At 38.3% G+C, this 23,881-nt stretch overlaps 1 protein-coding gene across 2 annotated transcripts in view; it reads right to left on the reverse strand.

The window, feature by feature from the left end:
- Positions 1-23,881, reverse strand: part of LOC149244247 (uncharacterized) — an 86,123-nt gene that overhangs the window by 47,409 nt on the left and 14,833 nt on the right. For both annotated transcript variants that reach the window (XM_089374773.1, XM_089374772.1), the window contains exons 2-7: positions 11,265-11,487; positions 11,025-11,113; positions 10,713-10,798; positions 10,444-10,606; positions 10,173-10,296; positions 9,899-10,056 (exon numbers count right to left, since the gene is read on the reverse strand). In XM_089374773.1, coding sequence (XP_089230899.1) covers positions 9,899-10,056; positions 10,173-10,296; positions 10,444-10,606; positions 10,713-10,798; positions 11,025-11,113; positions 11,265-11,487 — 843 coding nt within the window. The remainder of the gene's footprint in view (positions 1-9,898; positions 10,057-10,172; positions 10,297-10,443; positions 10,607-10,712; positions 10,799-11,024; positions 11,114-11,264; positions 11,488-23,881) is intronic.

Genomic DNA, 23,881 nt, shown 5'->3' on the forward strand with positions numbered 1-23,881 from the left:
CATTGTGAAGTTGCTCGAGAGATGTGGGATGGTGGATTACAAGTTTGTGTCTACTCCGATGGAACTTAACTTCAAGAAGTTATGTGGAAGTGTTGTTGGGCCGACATTGGCAAATCCCTCTGAGTATCGACAACTTGTGGGGGCCCTGATGTTCTTGGTAAACTCTCATCCTGACATATGCTTCACTGTGAATACGTTGAGTAAATTTATGGTCGAGCGTCATCACACACATTGGATTGCTTCTAAGAATCTCTTGAGATATCTCTGGGGCACAATCAATTATGGACTGAGATACGCTGCCAGGAATTTGAGGTTGCATGGATATACAGATGCTGACTGTGTTGGCAGTGTGGTGGATAATAAGAGGACATCTAGATGTTGCTTCTCATTGGGGCCTACTTCAATATTTTGGATGAGCAGGAAGCAGAAATCGGTTGCTTTAAGCACCGGCGAGGCCGAATACATTGCAACTAGTATGGTATGTTGTGAAGTTGTTTGGTTGAGGAAACTCTTTAGTGAGCTATTTGAGAACGTGTTGGATACCACTGTGATCTTCTGGGACAACCAAAGTGGGATTCGCCTTTTAGAGAATCTCATGTTCCACGACCACTCCAAGCACATTAATATCAGGTACCCCACTTTATCTAAGATATGGTACAACGGGGAGCAATAAGGCTCCATCACATCAGGTCTGATGAGCAGGTCGCAGACATCCTCGCGAAGCCATTAGGGAAGGTCAAATTCTTAGCCTTCCGAGAGAGACTTGGAGTCATGGAAAGGCTCTCCTATGAGGGTCCCGCTTGAGTTGGACACTGAGCTCTAGGAGCTCTTGGGGGCTTGGGGAACTTCTTGGAGCTACGAGCTATCATTGGGTGAATGGTTCAGCTTCCCCTATGATTGACATATGCATACGATAAGTGGTTCGCCTTCTCCTATGGCATATGAGCAGGATGAGTGGTTCACCTTCTTCTGTTGATGCCCCAGCATACATCCTACCCATGTAGTCTGGGACTCATGGGAAGTACCTCTCACCTCGCCCATGAGTCGGGAAACATGGATAGGGACCATAGCACTACCAATGGACGCATTGTGTACTATTGTACTCCCTATGTCTAGGATGCATAGTGTTCAACAACTTGATCTGGGATCAATTGAGGTTCTACCTCTGGGCTGACTTTTGTCAGTGGATAGTGGTAAGGTCTTGTGACTCACTCTCGATCTATTCTTCATTATTACATCATGGTTCAATAGAGCAGAGATGAGATGACAGAGATGTTTCATGACAACAGGATGGCATGATGATTGATGACAACAAATGGATTGGCAGGTAGAATTCTCCCTAGTTGATAAGGAGTGTTAAAATTGGGAACTAGGGCCAAATTCCACCTTGGAACAACACATTTGATAGAGATGATGATTGCATTAAATTCCTCTTTTCAATAGGACCAAAATTGATATAAAGATCATCTCATTTGGACAAGCGGAAGTGTGATTTTGAATTTATGCCCACACATGCAAATTGTTCAAGTCGGTCACATCAACATGTAGGCTCAAGAAGCCCAATGGATGCATCTCTTCACCCACAATGAATTGCATAAATACAAGTGACCTCACACCTCATTTGGCATTATCATCACTCACACATTCTTTCTCATTCTCTCATTGGTTTGTACTACATTGGGCACTCTTCTCTCTCACACGTTTGGATCAAGGAGGACGAGATTTCAGCGGAATTACAGGGCCGAAAATCACAGGAAATTCTGCAGTTTGACCAGCATTGACCGTGACCTTCCAGGCATCATTTGACTTCGATTTTCTGGGGTTATTTATGTCTCAGCATGCCACATCTTTTGGCACAGAAATCCAGGCATTTTGTGCACTCTGACCAAGTTTGACCACAGATTCTGTGACTATTTTGCACTAAATTTGACCACTGTTGGAGGCCGAATTTGACTAGGGAAGACCGAGCTGTTTTGAGGATATTTTTTGTTGTTTTGACCAACATTAACTTTTTGGTTGGGGCTGAAATTTGGCTGCACTTGACTACAGAATTTGACTGGTTTGTTTTGACTTTGAATTGGGCAAGTCAATTTGACTATTGTACTTTTTCTCTTCGTTGAACATTTTGATATAATAATAAGAAGAATTGATCAAAGGGTTTTCCCCACATTCGGGTTTTTCCCTGGCATCCACCAAATCTGGGGTCGTCTTGTCTTGCCTTGTCTTCTACATTTTGTTTCATGTTCTATCTACTTTTACTGTCAATGTGATTAATGGTTAATAACACAACCATTGTTCTATCTACTTTTATTTTTACAATGGGCTACTTAAGGAACATTGAAGTAATTGTGCTAAGCATAGAACATAACCATTGTTAACTAAAATCAACAACTTATCCGTTATTTTGTGTGTAAAAATAACCTACTGAAGAGGCCAACAAGTGATGCCCTAAAACATTGAAAGAGTTGCCACCCGAGAATCACAACAAAGAAGTGGACCTAATTAGATCAAAACCTGGGACATTCTTGTCAAAACACATCCCATGCCCATTGTAGATACAATACTTTTATTGATGTCCAATGAAGATAGATGAGATAGAGAAGATGTGTAACTACAAAAGAACTAAAGACATTGAAGAGATCAAAACCCATGACAAATCAAGGAATCTATGAACATGAATTTTATAAAGAGTGAGTTATCTTGTATAATGGAGATATAACATGATAAGCTTCCAGTCACACTATGATAAGTCATCGCCCAAACTGTGTTAAGTTGCTTGTCATGATATGTGAAAACACCCAATCTACAACCATCCAAAAACATTTCCCATGTGGAATGTAATAAGAATAACATGTATGTCTCTTGGTGAAGATTGTGAAGAATTCATGCCAATCAACAAACCAAGCATTATTATTTTGTCAAGACAGGAGCAACATGCAAGATGACATGAATTACAGAACATGAACCTTACTTAGGGCATGCTATTAAGGTGAAATTGTAGTTGTGGAGTCAAGTTAATGATAGTGGAGCCAAACTAATCAGACAAGTGAGCATGCATTCGGAAAGAGGATCAAGTTGCTACAAGGGAGTGGGATCAGTACATAATCCCAAGTCAATTTTTCTCTGAAATCAATTCAAGTAAAAAATCTTGAAGAGTATTAAAGTTCAAACTACCTACAAGATTTAAAGATTGAGGAATTTCAAGTTCTTTTCTTTAATGTATAGTTGGATTTCCTCTTTGTGAAAGTTTTTGTCATTATGGCAGCACAATTATCACTAAATCTTTTAAGCAATAGGATTATCAAATTTTGAATTACACCATAGAGAGATAACCCTATTCAGAATTGTTTGGCATGTTCAAGATCTTCAAAAATGGCCAATCTATCACATACTAAGGTTCCTCGTATCAAATCATCACTTAATGGTTCGTCAAAGGATGTATTTTGCAAGACCTCAAAATTAAAAGCATGGTCCTCTGCAACACTAGGAATTTCACAAATAACCAAACCCACTCAGTCCGGTTCCTTAAAGGTACAGCTAACATATTTCCAACATCGTATTCTTGAAGGAGTGCTTCCTCTCCTCCTTTGTCCTCCTATGTCTACATCTTTTAAGGGATATGTGTTCTCTTTGGTGGAGGTAGGCCTTTCACCTGATCCAATTAACAATTGTCGTTCTTTCTAGGAAAATTCCTTCCAATAAATGAAAAAACTCAAATATGAACTTGTCATTAATGTAGATATCCCAAACATATTTTTCTCCAAAATTGAAACTTCCAAAATTAAATTGGATTGTTTTCATAAGGATGGTACATTTTCCTACACGGCCATGTGTTACAATAATGCAAAAAGCCATGTACAAACTCATATGAAAGTAATTGTTCTCAAACTCTTGAATTTGTCTACATATAGAATTGCTTATAATTTAACCCCAATCAAATCTAATGGCAAGCTTGTCAATTATCCAAACCTTATAATTACACAAGTCTTTGGTGTTGAGTTACTTACACAACCAACACACCAACAATGCAATTTCTCTCTATGTGAACCTGAGAATGTCAATTTCATAAACTTAGGCCTTCATCATTGTAGTAGTTGACTCAACCCTCCATGAATTAATAAGTGCATATAGCCCTTTCTTTGTAGTTATAAAATCCTTGGCTTCTTCAACAAATAATTCTCATTGACACAATGGGAGAATTGAAATTTCATTAGGACAAATCAACTAGAAACACGCCTACAACTACATTGAACTACCTTGTTTTCAAGTCATACTTCTTCATGCACCAATCAATTAGCTATCTAGAAGGAAAGACATTATGAATCCCAATTACTCAGATTAATCTTGTACTCCATATTCTCTAATTCTCTGTGTTTCAAGGGTAGGCAATTAAAATTAATGTAGTGTACAAACTACATAGGCCTGATGTTTTAAGTGTTGTCAATACACAAGTTTGATTTGATTTCTTTTTGGAAGCCATGGCAACGTTTTCTTAGCATATATTCATGGGGAGTGGATTTTAGGGTGTGAACTAAGGAACTCAACATACGGAGGAAACTCAATAATCTTTCGAATGGGGAAAATAAACACTATGTTTCAGTAATTAAGATGAGATTAGAATGTTCATTACTTTTCACATTATGTTGATGTGCCATGCACTTCTTAAAAATTAATTGCTTTAACACTATGGTCATCATCCATACCCCTTAGCATTTACCACCCTAAATTTTTCCCACCAAATCTTTAGAAGACAAGGATTTTGATCTTTCATTTTGTCATTTTTGAGTAACCCCTTCTTTGATAGTGAGTTTTTCTACTAAAACTCTTATATGCCTAATCATTCAATAGCCAATCACACCAAGTAGCTGCAATCCATAGAGGCTTTTAATCAAGGATTATTACTCAATGTTCCACTAAGACTATGGGACAGGGAGACGTGGGTGCGGGGAGACGCACAAAGGGGACGTGTGGGAGTACCCTCAAACTTTAGGGAAATTTAGGGGGGGACGTCGGGACGTCGGGGTATATAATTTTTTTCTTTTTAATATATATATATATATATATATATATATATATCAAATTCATATTCTATAATGAAAGCATAAATACAATAATACATACATATTTGAATTAAATAATGAAATACATTGATCCATACTCATCATCCTTACTAATACATACATGATTCATCCATAGACCACGAGATTCAATAATGAAATACTCTGATCCATATTCATCATTCATTATTCACCATTCTAGAATCTACATTGATTTAAAAATTAAATTCATCATTCAAAATTCCAAATTGATTTAAAATTTAAATTCATCATTCAAAATTCCAAATTGATTTAAAATTTAAATTCATCATTCATCATTCTAGAATCTAATTAGCACTAAGAAAAATAGACTATAATAGATACTGAAATCTAAAGTCTGGAATAGTAAATTGATATAACTAAAACTCAAAAACAGTGGAGTGATGAGTCTAAAAGTCACTCTAAAATACACAGAGGGCTTGGTGCTCTTGATTAAATACTAATTCCATACCCTTGTACATGACAAAATGTAATGGAAACATTGCAATCCATCGAATCCTGAATGCCTGAAAAACTATTTAAGTCTGTTGGATTTTGAGTGAAATCTAAAATTCTACTTTCTCCGTATGAAATCCAATGAGGTCGAAACCACTCTCAAACATCCTGAGTCATTTCATGGTAATGTTAAAAATTTAAGTAAAAGGATGAAAATGAAAGATAAAGAAGAATGTCATTTTAGGATGAAAATGAAAGATAAAGGAGAATGTCACTTTTACTTTAAAATTTAACATTACCATGAATTGCATAGCATTAAGAGGGAAATATGGTCAAATTTAAGGGGGGGATGCATAGCCCATTTTTAGGGGGGCGCCCAGGGGTCCCCCTTTTGGGGAGTCGCATCCCCCACATTGGGGAAACTTCCCCCCATGTGTCTCCCCGCATCTTCCCAAAAGGGGGACGTGGGGAAACGTTTCCCTAAACGTCCCCTCGTCCCAAGTGCGTGGGGTGCACGCACCTGACCCTGGGGGACGCATCCCCGTGGAACATTGTTATTACTTTTCTCACAGTTTCTTTAAGTCATTGTGTTAAAATTGGCAACTAGGGCCAAATTTTACCTTGGGACAGCTCATTTGATGGAGATGATGATTACATTAAATTCCTCTTCGAGAGAACTAAAATTGATATAAAGATCATCTAATTTGGACAAGCAGAAGTGTGTTTTTGACTTTATGCCCACACACGTGCAAATTGTTCAGGTCGGCCACATCATCATGTAGGCTCATGAAACCAAAATTGACGTGTTACTTCACCCTCAACGACTTGTATAAATACAAGTGACCTCTCACCTCACTCATTCACACATTCTTCTCTCTCCTTCTCTCATTGGTTCGTACAGCCTCTGGGCATATCTTTTCTCTCACATGGCAAGGAGGACGAATTTCAGACAGAATTACAGGGCTGAAATTTCAGAATTCTCCTGCAGTTTGACCAATGTTGACTTTGACTTTCCAGGCAGATTTTGAGTATGAATGTTTGGGCAGGTCGTACCATTTAGTAGGTGATCTGAGCACTTTGACTGCAGAGATAAATTGCAGGTTGACCGAATATTTCCAGGGCAGAATTTGACCAAGTTTGACTGTTGACATTGTGACTGTTTTGGGCTGACTTTGACCACCTGTTCAGGCCGAGTTTGACTGCCTTCAACTGAGCTTCAAAGGGGGTGTTTTTCTGCTGCATTGACCATTTTGACTTTCTGGTTAGGGCCGAATTTGACTGCAGATTTGTCATTGTTGTTTTGACTTTGATTTGGCAAGTCCATTTTGATTTCTTGTACTCTCTCTCTGTGTTGAACATTTGACATAATAATAAGAAAAATTGATCAAAGGGTTATCCCCATCTTGGGGTTTTTCCCAGACATCCACCAAATCTGGTGTCCTCTTGTCTTGGCTTGTCTTCTGCATTTTATTATTCATGTTCTATCTATAGTTACTGTCAATGTGATTTATGGTTAATGTGATTGCTATTGGAAAACCAAATTGGAAATTGCCATTGGGCAGCTAAAGAACATTGAAGTAATTGTGTTAAGCATAGAACATACCATTATTAACTAAAATTAACACATTGTACCCTAATAGCTGACAAAAGCTTAAACAAGTCCCCAAGGAATGATTACCATGAAAAGAAACAAAACCCTTCTCAAATCCCAAGATGCCAAAAAATAATGGAGGTAGCCACCACCAAACCTCAAAACATCAAATATTGTGTAAAATATTTCAAAATAAAGAAGTCAAAGACCTTTGATAGGTCAATCCACAGCAAGAACCGTGGCCAATCACAACTTGGAAGGAAATATAGAACACCCACACCTTTCCCACAATCCAAATAACCGAAACTCTATCAAGTGTCAAGAAGGGGGGAAGAATTATTCCAAAAGAGGTACAAACCCTTAAGAGGCTGATCCATGTTATATGATCAAGGTATTGGTCTAGAATTTGTGTAAAATAAAATAAGGACCAAGGACTTGATTACTTGCTAAGCCTTTAAATAATTAGGCATCTACTTAATTATACATCACAAACCAATAGTTTCTCAAATGACTCATGCACAATTGACTCGAAGCACCTAAGTCAAAACTTCAAAAATATTTCAAGCACACGTCTGAGGCAAACTTTGAACTAATAAAAACAAAGACTTCCTAAATAAAGCCTCTACATGTAGGAGAAGACTCAACAAATAAAGCCTCTAGCAATTACCGCAATTTCTAGAATTTATCAATCTCTACAAACTAGGAATAAAATTGCACTTAACCAGATACACTTTTATATTAATTGACTTTTACTACCATATATTTACCTTATCGAAGGAGAGATAAACAATAACTACAAAGAATGTTGCCAAGACAACACTCAAATAGATAAGAAACAACCACCATAGAGAAGCTGAATAAAAATAAGTCATGTAACTCCATACTATAATCAATAACACAACAAAGAGTCTATTGGGTGAACTGGTAAAACAAGGAAAAAAACACGTTTGAAAAAAGAAATCTAAATGGTAAACAGAAAAGGTAGAATGGAACAAACATGAAACAGAACCAAGTATGTCAAGTAGGATAGGTGGCTTAAAGTTGGGTACATGTGAAGGAGTTGTTCAAGACAATACAGGTGCAATTAAAAAAAACCCAAGATTTTATTTATTTTTGAGAAGACGAGACAAGTATGAGAAAAGTTTGAGACTAACACCAGACTAATACCAGATAGATGTTCAGGACTACAAAAATTGGAAATAAATAAATGCTGACAGCTCGTTGCACCAGTACCAGTGCATTGAACAAAGAGAATATGACAGCCTGCAGCTAGTATTGCAGAGACTCCAACACGATTTGCAAAAAGTAGCACCTAGTATGGATAGCTACATAGAGAACTGCACCACCAACGAAAACAATTCATGCAGGGAAACTGCCATAAGAAACAACCAACACCAATGACCAATGACTAGAAACATTTCCTGCTACCATTAAGAAGTAGGGGCAAATCACGTGATTAATCTTTGGAATTATGAGAACTGAAATATCCATTTCAGATTTTGAGCACACAATCCGAAATGGATATTTCAGATCAACTATACCCACACCTTCAGGAGGGGGTGTGAGTCATGACTTTATCAAAAACAATGCCACACCAACAGGAGGGAGTGTGAGTCATGACTTCATCAAGAACAATGCCATACCATCAAGAGGGGGTATCACTCCAGTGACATTCCAGGCCATCAGTGATTTCTAGACTATTCCTAGAGCACCTAGAGTGGATAGCTACATAGATAAGGTAAGATCATTTTATTAATGTCCAACATGTGACCCCAAAAAGTAGGTCAACTGGACTGAAGAAGAGTACAATCAGCATAAGTACAATGTGGGAGTCCAAGCACAACTCCTCGAAAATGCTGAAAATAACATAAAGAAATAAAGAAACAAGTTGTAGTGTTGTCGTTACACACCTGTAAAAGATCATGGCACAATACCAAATAATCAACGGCCTGCAGGGCAGCTGGCAAGAGAAACAACCAACGCCAATGACTAACAACCATTACCAATGACTTGAAAAATTGCATCCTATCATTAAGTAGGATGCAAATCAAGTGACTGATCTTTGAAATTACCAGAACTAAAATATCTATTTCAGACTTTGAGAGCACAATCTAAAATGGGCATTTCAGATCAACGACACCCACACCTTAAGGAAGGGGCATAAGTCATGACTTCATCCAAAGCAATGCCACACCATCAAGAGGCAGTGTCACTCCAGTGACATTCAGGCCATTCAGTGACTTCTAGACTATTCCAAGAGCATTTCTTTTCACTACTGCTTCAGCACTTCTAAGTTCCATCAACACAATCATTCCAGAAACATTCTAAACAACAATGGAAGTAGATGCTAACCTCTTCCTTACAAAATATTAAGTCAAACGTTTCAAGCATGGGTGGGAATCAAATTTCAGCCCATCTCACCAAAGAAGAAGCCCTTTGAAGAGACCCCTTCAAATTTGTATGTTCAACAACATGCATCAAATCTAACATCTACAGTCATATTCATTATTAATAACTCGTGCATACATACATACCTAAATAATCCCCTTCTACCTCTGTGTGTGTATTGATGTAATTTATCAAGAGCAAATTGCTCAGAGAAAAGTGGAGTTAATGTGTTTCTGCCATGCTTAACATTACATAACTGTGCCCATGGAAACCAAGGGGACTTTTAAGTGCATGAAAACCCCAGAAAATTAGCATGACATTTGAAATCTCAACTTCAAACAAAGCAATTCAAGACGGTGGAAAAATTATTTGAGAAGGCATCCCATACCCATCACACTTGTATCTATTTTCCCCATCCAGCCATTCAAGTGCAGTAAATTGCTCTAGTGCATCCTCCAAAGACGCCACATCTCCTTGAATTTCAACATTAAGATCCATCATATTCTCATATCGATTTGAAACCCGGTAGCATTGTGTACATTGCACCTGTGAAACCAAAAGAATGAAATTTTCTTTATCTATAAAGGAACAGTCGCCCAAGTTGGGAAAGAGACAAAATGAATAGAGACAGCCACAAGTCATTCAGATATGTTAAAATTTACCTGGGACTGAAGATGCCCCCCAAAAATATAATATATAAGTGTCGTCTCACGAGTATCAGGATCTACTGCCTTCTCTCCTCCAACTTCATCAAGACAGATAGATTGCATTGAATCAATTGCAACCCTACAAGGAGTTCAAACAGTCAGTTAAACTTAAATGGTACTCATACATAACACCCTCTGAAAGAGCTAAAGGAGAATGGTTGCAAGAATAAACCATCATCCTTTTAAGCCAAAATAGAAGGAATTGAGAAATTTTCACATAAACTACCTCATGAACTCATGAGCATCTTCTTGCCTTCCATATCCAAGACTTCCACTCATTTTCGGGATACGGGAGAGTATTCCTAATGGTGAAAATGGTTCTTCACTTTGCTTAACCCTCCGAACATGATGTTGAAGCTCACATAAAAAACACCAATCATTCCTTCCACCTACCAAGTCAGAGCATAAATTAAATCAATATGAAAACCTTGATGCTGATAGAATAAGAAAGACAATTGCCAATACAAGCAGGCAGACCAGAATGACAAAACTCACATGTATCTGAATGGTTTGATTCTAGCAAGTAAGCTACAAGTGGCCTTGTGTATGTGAGACACTGAAGCACAACATTTGCAAAGCAGCTGTGAATATTGACCAATAGAAAGGATCTTATATTAGAACCACTTATTGAAGTTAAAATGGAACATATAAAAGATATTCTCAGTATATCATACAGCATAGAGAATCTCATAACTGATGGTATTGCAAGCAAAAGATGATATCAACACAATTCGTATTCCAAATAAAAATGGGTATGAAAAACATTCAATTGCCAAATTTAGCATATTTTTACATTGTAAAAGTTACCTGTTCCCACAATTGATCAGCCCGCATGGTGGCAGCCTTAACTTGTTCCAGCTGAAAAGCTCCACGAATATTTCGTAGGGAAACAATACCTGATCCATCATATATACATCAACAGGACTAAACAGTAGCATTATTTGCAAATTCCATTTATTTAGTGAAAGTGAAAAATAGCAAAATTTATTGGGCAATTAATCAAGCAAGCATTTCCATGAGAACCAAATACACGAGCTTACTACCAACCTTTTTAGGCTTCGCCAATATGCCATTCGTACCTCCACTGGAGGCTGCAAATGGTACTCCAGTGTCAGAAGCTTTCTCCAATGAATCATTTTTCTTACAAGTTCCAAATCCATTGGATGAATTGCAGGAATTATTTTTAGAGTCCACGACAGCAGAATCTCTAGTAGCTTTACAATCTAGTTTGTGACCTTGATTCCAGTGCTTGCTTTGGCATTCCAATGAGCTGAAACCAAAGGTAAAGTCATCATCAAACTGCAGTCCCAGTAGATGTTATGACCTCGAAAAAGGAAATAAAGTATGCTTTTTATATATAATAGCATTATCTTGGCACTGAGTAAACTTGCATCCATCTTGAATGCTTGGTTGTTTGTCTTTGTAGCTGTATTTTGCAAATACAGATGAAGGCAAGGGCTCTCACACTCGCTACAGTACTCTAGGTCTCACCACTAGTTTCCATGGAAGGACAAATATTTTGAAAGACTGTAAAGACATTATAAAAGATGCAGGCTTCAGATAAATTTCATATGTAAATTAACAGAGCAATGCCATTGTGGTTAGTGCAAATATCACAGAAAATGCAAATTGGTTAATCACATTCATATTATACGATGGAACACAGGTCATAGAATAAAACTAGTAAACTAGTCATAACGCTACAAAGAACCACAAAATTATTTTGGAACAAACGGGCACCAATTTGTCATAGCAACGAGATTATGTATATATCTCTTCTCAATAGACCATGGAAATCATTCCTCTTTAAGCAAGGAAAAATTATAGTAGAATTTCACTGCTGGCAAAGCTATCAGGAATTGGGTTGGAAAACCAGGTGATTACTAGCCAAACACTGAGAATTTTGGGGCCCCTGAGATATTACCAACAGAAAATAGCGAATTTGGCCAGTTTTTCAAAAAAACTCAGCTGTCAGAAAAGAAAATACTTATGCCAATTCAACCAGTGGTTTTCTCATTTTTCACTATCCTTTTCTATGACTACAAGAGGGATGAGCGTTCCAGCATGTTTGAAAGGGCATACTTAGAGATTACTAACTCTCAACAAATCTTTCATGGATTGAGCATCAAATTCCATTTTGTTTTCAGTTTGAAGGTTTATTTTCAACTTTAGTCTTTATGCAAGAGTCTGTGATGTGCATAGAGTCTCTGTTGTTTTGGATCATCCTTGGAGTTCTGCAGATTTTCTCGGTCTAATTTCTTTTAACAAGCATTTTTATTGTTGAAATGTTTCAAATTTTTAAGGTTTCATTTATCATCCACCAATATGCCAAATGATTTGGACAGAGTTTTGGAATATAAGCAACATTTTGAAGGCATCAATCATTATAAGATGTATTTCAAGCTTTGTGGGGAACTTTCTGTTCAGAAGGATTCACCATTTAAAATACCACCTTACAATGATCCTAGGCCATAAGAATGAACCCTGTCCAGTTATTACCCCAAATGTCCAGCAAAAGGCTTCTGGCACTATTCAAGAAAGGGCAAAGTAGAAAGAAGAAAAAAAACTATGCAGATTGATATTGCAGCAGCTGAAATAAAAAACTCTAAGTATATCCTAAGACACAGGGCTTGCTGAACCCAAAAATGTTTTAGGTTCACAAAACCTAAAAGAAAAACGGTAAACCTCAAGTCGAATCAAATCAAATCAAATCGATTGGAACCAAATCACGAATTTAGTTAGAAAAGAAAAGATAACAAAACAAAAAGCAAAAAAACAGGTTCAATCTAGGGTTTTTAAAATTTGTTGGAAACATAATCCTTAGGGATTATGTAACTTGTCATATTCACTTGAAAAGGAATATGAATAGGCGCCAAGCACCCAAGAGACCTCTTGGAAGATGAATCCATGGATCAGAAAGGCATGTAATTTATGTTTATCATTTGAATAATATGTATCTCACGCTTTATCTTATATCTCTTTCAATTTCGTTCATCTAACAATGGTATCAGAGATTCAGAGCGCAGTAGGTCCTACTCAAAAATATGTCAAATATGCCTCTTCTAAGCCTGTCAAACCTGTTCTCCTCAGGTCTGGCATTCCCTCAGCCGTATTTGTGACTATTTCCAAGGTGTCAGAACTTTATTTGATGTAGCTTCCCATAGAGATAATTCTGGCAACCCTAACACACAGACCATTCTCTGCCAATCTACTGGTGTGTTATTCTACTGGTGGAATTTCTATCCGCGTCATTCTCCATGCGAACATTTGTGTTGAGTCCCAATTCCTTGACCTAGGTGCTCATACCCTCAGCGAGCCCATCACTCTTTGGCTCCTCGAGTTTGGTTGTTGTTCCTCAGTCCCTTGCATTTTTAAATAATCCAGGGGCCCTTTTATGCACATCTCTCCTACAACTCTTTAAGCTTTGTGCCGCACATCACAAGCATCTTTACATTAGTGAAGACTTGGAGTTATGGATGTGTTGATAGGGCCCCTGATTTTCTGTTCATGGCGAATAGGGAAAGGTAACAAGTTACCCATCTTCCATTACCATTCGCATGTCCCACTGCATGCTCACGAGTGTGCTATCTCTTCTAATCTTCATGCTCCTCCATAGCTCAAGTGTTTTAGCTCCATGCCTTTTTGCACATTGTCCAAAACCCCACTTTTTTCTGTGTCCTGCTCTTTTTCTTCCGCACTTTCTCCCCATAGCTCAGGTTCCTTCTTTGACTCAGCTCTCTTGATTCTGTTTGTGGTTTTACCTCCCAGTTTTGCATATTCTTCCCCTTGGTTTCATATATTTTGGCAATCTGCACTGCATCATTTTGCAGACTATAGCAATCATAACCATATTCGGAAGGGAGAGACAGGGTTTTCTCTTCAGCTTCAACTTGCCATTTTCACAATGATTGCAGAATTTTCAGAAGGAGAATTCACAATGATCAACTCCATAACTTATGCCTGTAGCTGCTACTCAACAAAGTTGGCAGTCCATTGGCCCAAATCTAACTCGAGAGCTTCTATCAGAGTTATTAGTTTCCATACTCGTACCAGGTACAAACTTCTCTATTGATAGACAAGTACTTATTATATCAAATACTATACAGGGCATTTTCCTCTTTAGGTTTGACTGTGACTCCAAATGTAGGGAGACACAGAATTTCAACCATAGATTTGATGGACAACTGAGAATGCCAATGTCTTTGAGCCAATAATCCACTGCTATGTGGACAGATGTGTGACTGAGTTTGGTAATGCTTCTTGGGCATATATTTGCACTTCCAGGCCTAAATCATCTAGCATAAATGCAGCTCCTAGAGATCAATTCTTGGATTCTACCATGATTGTTACACAAAAAGTTATTGGTGCAATTTGTAACACAACAAATTATGTGCTAAGATCCATTCCAATCCATTTCCATCAACGCTCAATCCTCCACGATGAGAGAGTAAAGGTAGCAGCATCACCAACTACTCTTGGAGGGTCTACTCTTACTTTACATTATGCTAACGTAATTATCATTTTGAGAAACATATAAAGAAGGGAAAAAGGATTGGTTTTTCAAAGGCAGCGTTGTTTGCAAAGTTCAACTTTTGGCCATTTTCCTATGGATTGACTATGCTGTTTGATAAGGCATTGCATAATAATATTATAATGGCATGTGCTACATTGAGGATTGCTTCCATATTTTAGCTTCAACATAATTAAGTTAAAACCCAACAAGAAAATCCCACCATTCCAAAATCTATGCAGCTGGCGAAATAGGGCTTAAAATGGCTCAAGTTGATGATGTATTAGAGTTACTGAATACTCTATTAAAAAAACATCGTCAACAATATAGTCATTGTAGACAAAGTAACTCTTACTCATGTTATAACTTGCTTACGAGATTCGCAAGGCAAAATCAAGTTTCCCCATCTTGAATCAAAACTTCAACAAGATGAACTGGAACAAAAGAGTGATCATTCTAAACTAGTTTTTGTTCAAAACAATTCCCCTTTTGAGTTTGGAAAAGAGTGTTGCCAACCATCAACATATGATCAAATCAGTGACAACACTTTGGGAGCGAAGTCAAATGAAGATGCACAAGTTTTGTTTGCACTTCCCAAGACCATAATCAGACCTTCGGAAGAAGTCATCAACAAGCACAGAACCAGTCTTAGATTTAAAAAGGAAGTGACCTTTCACATTCCAAACTACTCCAGACCAATCTAGTTTCAGAGTGCTATGTTTCTTCAAGAAAGTTCATGTTCACCTGCTCCACTTCCACAAAAATTCCCAAATGCCAAAGTTGTTATCGAATTGACCACATGAAAGATCAGTGTTGTGATCTTCATCCTTGTGAGTATTGTCGAAAACATAATAATTTTTCAGACAGACGTCTCAGTGACAAGAACCCTACAAGAGTAAAGTTTCACCATAGATGGACTGCTTCTTGGCAATGGTCATCAACATCCAAGAAGATACATCAATCATATTGTAGAATTCATTCTCGAGTATTGACACATCTTGCAATGGAAAGATTTTCGACCTCTCACTTTGTATTTGACATAGTGGGAATATCAGTGATTGACAATCAGGCTTCAAGTTTCAAAGTCCTGTCAATCAAACAAAAATAAGCAAGCCTAAGCCACGAGAAGAACCAAAGCCAACAACAGGAGCCTAGAGTCAGTGTTAGGCTTTAGCTAAACACAGTCATGTTCTATGGGTGTGATTTGGTTTTTGGTCTTCTTTAAACCACCACTTAGAAGACTTACTGCTTCTTCTAGAGACAATAGTTTGTAGTCATCTTTAAACCACCATCTCAACAATCTGGCCATCTTTAAACCACCATCAGAGAGAAATTTTGTTTAGCAAAAGCCATAAACTTCTAGCCAAATTCGAAATTGTTCTAGGAACCGCTTCAAACCAAATTGTAAAGTTGGTGGCCAGCCTTAAAACACCACCAGTAGAAGACTTCAGCTCCTATTACCCATTTGGTTTGTGGTCTTCCTTAAACCACCATATTCAAAGAGCACATCCAACCATTGGCTGTTATCTACCTCCATATTTCAACTCTCTTCTTGGGCTCGCATACACTCCTTCGGATTGGGGAGGGTGGGGGTATGTAAGAAATGTGATCCTTGGGGATTACGTAATTTGTCATATTCGCTTGAGAAGGAATATGAAATAACTCTAGCAAATATGAATAAGCATCGAGGGTCCATGAGGCCTCCTGGAAGATGAACCCAAGGGTCAAAAAGGCATGTATTTATATGTATTTCATTTGAACAATATGTATCTCACTCTTTATCTTATATCTCTTTCAATTTCATGAGTCTTACAAAATTTATCAAAAACAAATTAAAAAATTTTAAAAACTAGCATGTCAAGATCTTGTTTGAGTGACGAGGTCAACCAATGCCACTATCAGCAAGGTACATAGAGGGCTTGGTGCTCTTGATTAAATATTAGTTCCATACCCTCCTACATGACAAAATTCAATGGAAACATTGCCATCCCCCCGATCGTGAAATCCTAAAAAACTGCTAAGTCTGTTGAATTTTGAGTGAGATCTAAAATTCTACTTGCTTTCTCCATATGAAATCCAATGAGGTTGGAACCACTCTCAAACATCCTTAGTAATTTCATGGTAATGTTAAAAGTTTAAGTAAAAGGATGAAAATGAAAGATAAAGAAGAATGTCACTTTTAATTTAAGAATTTAACATTACAATGAATTGCATAGAAATAATAGGGCCATAGGCTTGAATATTAGGCTTCCCGACACAAGTTCTTGAAACTCAAAAGGGGTGCTTTTGGGCATCTCCCCTCAAAAGGGGTGCTTTTGAGCAGTGTTGATAATATCGCCGATATTTCGGCGATATTCGTAAATATCGCGCTATTTTATGTGAAACGAGATATCGGCCGGAAAATAGCGCGATATTTTCCGATTTTGAAAATCTCGCGATAAATACGATATTTCGGCGATATTTTCCCAAATATCGCGCGACGATCCTAAATATCGCGGATGGGGTTAAAAAAATTTACGCCGGGCTGTATAAATGAATTTTTTCGCTATCTGTTTAGTCATTTTGCTGCGAAGGAGGCCCGAGGGTTTGAGGGTGCTGTCGTTTTCCATTGGGGCGCTGAAACGGTGCTGTCGTTTTCGTTTGAGGGGCGCTGGAAGGTTGCTGCCAACGACGGTTTTCCATTGGGGCGCTGTCCACTGATACAGGTACCTTACAGTTACAATATATGCCTTCAAAAGTTCAATATATGCCTTATACACGACAGTGAAGAATAATGTATGCTGGAAATGATACTTGTGATGACTGTAACCGTGTATGATAGAGTAACCCTTTGACATGACAATAACCTTGTTCTATGACAGCGATCGGCAGTCAGTTTGCATGACTGTGATTTATATATCTCTGATTTTGATGCAAGAATAGCACAACGGTAACTTGGAGGCTTGACTGGGTTCTATACAGAACAATCATTTTTGATATGGCTGTAACTATAATATGGCAATGAACTTGGTATAACAGTGATCTCCGATATGACAAGTAACCTTGATATGGCAGCGACATTGATATGGTAGTATATAATAGACACAAATACAACCTTGAGAATATACTGAGTCACTGACCGTAGGGAATACAGCTGTGCTGTTGGATATTTGTAGATTAGGTATAAGACTCAATACTCCATTTTATATCTTGTTCTCCAAAATCCATTTTATATCTTGTTCTCCAAAATTCCTTACGACAGAAGCCTCAAGAATCTGGTGCTCCAGCAATTTCCTGTAGCTGAAAAGGATCTGCTACTTGATGTTGATGGCATTGGTTTTGATTGCAGGATGGTCTCCAAATGCCTCTTTAACAGTGTTCAATTGTTGGTGGATCTTCCTCAAACCTGCCCTTAATTTCTTGCACTCCCAGCTCTGACCCCAACCCTACATAAGGAATGTCGTCTTCACTATTAATCCACTTCCCTTTGTCATCTTAATGTTGCCTTTAATACTGAGATTCCAAGCCAGAGGCATGCATGTCCTGCATCTTCCACTCGATTATCCAAATAGCCAACAACTTTCCAATCCCTTCAGTTCTTCAATAGCCGACAACTTTCCAATCCCTTCAGTTCTTCAATAGCCAAGATATTGTTTCCCTTTAATTTCTAAGTGTTTGATTGAAGTTGATTGAAAATCTGTCCAGTTCAATTATTCTATTTCTATTTATGCGGTGGCTCAATGGAAAGAGATCAAAGCACACCATAATGACTTGTTGTTTGTCCTGAATTGTAGAGGTCTGCACCTATGATTTTCTGGCATATACATCAAACTTCAAAGTAACCAACATCAAAGTAATAGATGCTGTATAGGTTAGGATATACAACATTTAATATTTATTACTCTGCTGCAGGGTGCATGATGTTTATAACTTTATCCTTGCTTGTGATTGTTATTGTTTTGTTTGAGTCCTTGAATGGACAATTATCACTATCAGGGATCAGCAGGATATGTGATGTTATTTTGTTTGAGTCCTTGATTGGACAATTATCAGGGATCAGCAGGATTTGGTATCGCCTTTGAAGTTTGATGTATCATTTCTATTTGACATCATATATATCAATGCCTTCTTCATATTTATGTGCCAATGTGTTTAGTTCATGTTGTTATTGCTTTATATGTTTAGAAATCTGAAAAAAATGAATATATTATGCATTTTTTATGCTTGCCGATATTTGCCGATATTTTGCCGATATTTTCGCCGATATTTCCGATAAGATATTTTCCGGACTCTCGCCGATATTTTCCCGATACCGATATTATCAACACTGCTTTTGAGTGTCCCCCTTTTCAGTGGGTACGCCCAAAAGCACCCCTTTTGGGTAGACGTGTCCCCCAAAAGCACCCCTTTTGGGTAGACGTGTCCCCCACACTGGGGAAACGTTTCCCCATGTGTCTCCCCAAAAGGGGGGCATGTGGAAACATTTCCCCATGTGTCTCCCCAAAAGGGGGCATGGGGGAAATGTTTCCCCATGTGCCCCCCCTACCCAAGTGCGTGGGAAGCATGGGGTGCATGCACCCCACCCTAGGGGACACTATTAGAAAATCAATGTGTTTGTAGATTAAGTTTGATTTTCCTTGATAATTACTTGTGATATTTGTTGCCTTTTTCAAGACAGGGCAAGAACCCATAATTGGGGAAAACCCGAACAATCCTCTTCTTATTGACTCAAATCAAAATGAGACCTCTAAGATCCAAAGACTGAACTTCCTCCAATCACCAAGTCAACCCTCCAAAAGTCTTGTTCAATCAAGTTAGCCTTTTCGCAATGATGGTCAAAACTTACAAATTCTGCTTCAACTCAAATTTTCATCCCTCTGCTTCAAGTCCGCAATTCAAACCTACAATCATTAGCTCTGCAACTCGCAAAAAGACCTAGCATACAAGTACATGTGAGCAAAACAATGTAGAAATCCATGTCTTCTTTTTCTTCCTTAAGTTTTTATTCTGCCCTTGGCCTTCACTCTAATTTCCTTCTTCTCTTATACACGGATCAAACTTCCTTGTTATACCTTCAAATGAGGACGAAGTCTTCCTTATATATAGTCATTCAGGAGAGTGAAAAGGTGCCTCAATAGAGTCGGCTTATCATGGCATGGCCGACTTGGTGTTGGAGGACAAAATGACACATTATTTTTTCTTTTGTTACAAAGAGTCTAAATATTCTTCCTGACTCAACAATCCCTAGAAGCATGAAGAACATGCTTAACCTAGACTTGAGCATGAAAACCATGCTTGAACAAATAAAATTATTTTTCTTCATTTACATATAATACAAATTGATATGAAGACCGAACCTAGTTACTTTTCCAACACACACATCCCTGTGGAACATTGTATATTTCAAGGGATAAAATATAAACTATGAATACCGACCTTAGCTACAAAATTCAACACTTTGGTGCCATGGGTTCATTGCACTACTCTGATATCCCCATGCAGATTTGTTATTCCTCTATGTACCTTTCTGGCACCATGTGAATCCATGATACAATTGTTGGTACCCATGCCCTTGCTCGATGACTATTGTTTTTACAGGTGATGTCCATTGCAATATACATCATCCTTAGTTATTACATTGGTGGGTTTGGATTCTTCAACATGGTATTTCTTTCAATCATGTACCCCCTTAGCTTCCTTTTTATGCCTTTATTGGAGCTTTTCTTCATATGCTTTTGTATGCGTTGCTTCTAATTCATCCTTGATTCTACAATTATTTTCTTAGCAAGAACGACTTTAGGTGCCCCCATGGGCCCTTCTCGCTTCCTAATAGACATATCTTGCACTATGATTTTCTTATTCTTGTACCAAAGTTTCATAAATTTCTTTTATACATTAATATTAATTGTACCGATTGATTGGTAGAAAAAAGGAAAACACGGTGAACAGAAGACAAGCTCTACCATCCATGAGGGTTCTATTTTAGGGTTTTGTCGCTGGTCACCATGGCGGGGCACGAAGGAGGGAGATCAGCTCCCTCCTACAGTCAAGTGGTTGCGGACAGAAGCAAGGGAGTTGGATCGCATCGCTTCAAGAAACCAACGGAGGTGGTAACAGAGGCTAAGAATACAGAAAAATCAGAAACTATCAGACCTCAAGGACAGGAAGAGAATCATGAGGAAGCTAGTAAGGAGAAGAGGACAGAGGTTAGCAGTCCGAAAGTTGCTCCTATGAGTACATCAGGGGTCTATAAACCCAAGTCGACCACTATTCCTCGAGTCATTTTAAGTGACCCAGCGCTGCAGGTACACAGAGACCACATGTCGAAGTATGCTATTATCTGTAAATTTATGGGGATTTGGCTGACGGAGAAGGCTTTGCAAGCATGGATAAGGAACCATTGGAAACCAAAGGGGGAAATTGACCTTCACCTTGGGTCCAAGGGCTTCTTCACGGTGGTGTTCACAAGCTTAGAGGATAAAGACAGAGTGTTCGAGGGAGGACCCTATTTTTACGCTTTTGCAGGCCTTTATATGAGACCATGGGTAATGAACTTTGTCCCAAAACGAGAAACTTTCACCTCGATGCCGGTATGGATAAGACTTTATTCCCTTCCTTTAGATTATTGGTTGTCAGAGTCTCTAGAGGCTATCGGCAACAAGCTAGGGCATTTTATAAAGATCTCAGATGCTACTCTAAGAGGCAAATACACTTCCTTCGCCCAGATATGTGTGGAAATGGACTTATCTAGGGCACTTCCAAATGCAATCATTTTAGAAGTGTATGACGAGGAATGGGTGCAGGCGGTGGACTATGAACACGTCCCATTTAGGTGTCGTAAGTGCCATGAGCACAGGCACCTATACAGGGACTGCCCATTGAACAAGCTGGAGAGCAATACGAAAGCCACTACAAGCAAGGATCTCGAAGGTTTTACTAAGTTTGGGGGTAAAGAGAAAGGAGGCAAGCGGTACCAAAAGAAAATTAATGAAGATAGACAACCGAGTCACAATAGTTTCAAGATCTTAGAAGAAGAATTCGAAAATAACGGGACAAACCAAGAATCGGAGAATATTCCCGCTGAGAAGGAAAGTGATACTAACATGGAGGATATACCAGAAAACAGCAAACAAAAGGATGTTATGCCGAGCATTATGGAGCTCAGTAGGAACCACGAGATGACCCCAAGTGAGGCTGGAACGGAAGACCATGAACTGCAAGAGATTCTAGAGAGGAAGAATTTAGATCTAGAAAAGTTTCTGGAGCAGGGAATCACCAAAGGGCTAAACTCTCTGCCAAAAGAGGAGTTTGACAGGGTTCAACAGCTCTTACTCTGGAGATCACAAATGAAGTGTTCTAGAGTCAAAAGAAACCATGATAGCCAGGAGATTTAAGGTGGAAACACAATGTTGGAGAAAACCATCGTTGTTGTCATCTCAGTCTTTAAACTTATTAATATCAAAAACTTCTTGCATTCTTGTACTAGTGCAGACTCGTGCGAGTACGCAGGCACCCACCTACTGAAGGCTACAGCTCCTTCTCCAGCTCCTACTGGAAGGGAGCTCCTACCCCCTGATCTAATTACCAACTACTACTAACAGGAACCTTTAACTTCCTCATTGAAGGCTCCAACCCTCAGCAACATCTGTGGACCACGTTTCATAAATTTTCACACTAGATCCACCTGCTTTAATACATCACAACTTGTAGATCAACTAAAGCAAACACCAACTTAATTCAAACAAAACAGTGAGATCACTATAACCAGAACACAGAACTGAACTCAGAATACTGCATCAACACATAGAATCAACTGCAACCCTGATCATTCATATGCCAACATGTATACGCTACTTCACTTAAGGCAACCCGCGTGTATACACGCTTTTCTGTAGAGCAACTTGCGTACATATCTCAATATACTAAAAACTTGTAATTTTGAATCAAACACAGAGTTGACCAGAGTTATTATGAAATATTATGTTAGCTTACAGAACCCTCATACAATTAGCAGCATCAATAATCTTTTCAACCAATCAACATGTAACCAAATTCAACTTCATCATTCAATCAGTTCTACTTTAGACATTATCACTCAACCCAGATCAACATGAGGACATCATTGATAGACAGCAAAGATACAGCAACACTGATCAGGTTGATCAGTCATTTATGAATATAAACCCTTCCTTTATGTACACGACTTTGAAGAAACGAACCCACGTGTATACGCGACTTAACCGAGACCAACCTACGTACAAATCTGCAAATTTTGACCTAAAATTGCGCAGCTCTTCAGAACTTCAAAAAGACCCAGATCATAATATTCAGAGATAAAAACATGCATCAATACTTAGATCTAGTCAATCCATGAGCAGATCATACAATGGAAAGTCATTTCAGGTCTCATGATCCTAATCCATCATTGTATTCATCGGTGCATAATTATTTCAAATCTATGTGTCAACTATGGCCCTTACAATGCAAATATACTTCAGATTGAAGTATTCATCAAAAACCCTTTCACATGCACACATAGCACTTTGATCCTCACATCTTAGATAGTTAGAGCCTTAGCCAATAGTAAATACCATGAGTCAAAACTACAACAGTGTCGGTGATAATCTTCGACGGGATGAAGTAACCGTTATTGCGCTCAATATTGTGGGCTAATACCATGGTAAGGACCCTTGGTATTCTTAAATTAGTGCGCCAACATGTACGCGACTTTGCTTCTTTGTACCTGCGTGTATACGCAACTTGGCCTTAACGAACCCACGTATAGATCTTCAAATATTCACCTTTATCAAACTTTTGATTCTGATCTATAAACCTTTGTCCCGTCATTCTATTATTTTGTTCCATCACTTTGTCACCTCTGAACTGACCTGTGGATTCATCTAGTTACTATATACTTGTTCTGTTACAAGTGAGTTGCCATCAAGGACAACACATGCACCATAATGCCAACAAAGTTCTACAAATATTGCGAAAATAGGTTTAAAAAATTAAAGATGGGATTTTTACCAAATAGAGTTGCTGCAAAAAAAAAAAAAAAAAACTTGGAATCTAAAAGATAGGTTTGAAGTAACAAAGGGCATAGCCCCAAGGGTTAGTTCAAGGAGTCATGAACCAAATGTGAATTCTCTCCCCCAAAGTTATGGAGGTCATGGAT

This window comes from Pinus tabuliformis, chromosome 8 (assembly GCF_031772625.1).
Source record: "Pinus tabuliformis cultivar Carrire ecotype Pingquan chromosome 8, CPIR1, whole genome shotgun sequence".
In the NCBI taxonomy this organism is placed as follows: Eukaryota; Viridiplantae; Streptophyta; class Pinopsida; order Pinales; family Pinaceae; genus Pinus; species Pinus tabuliformis.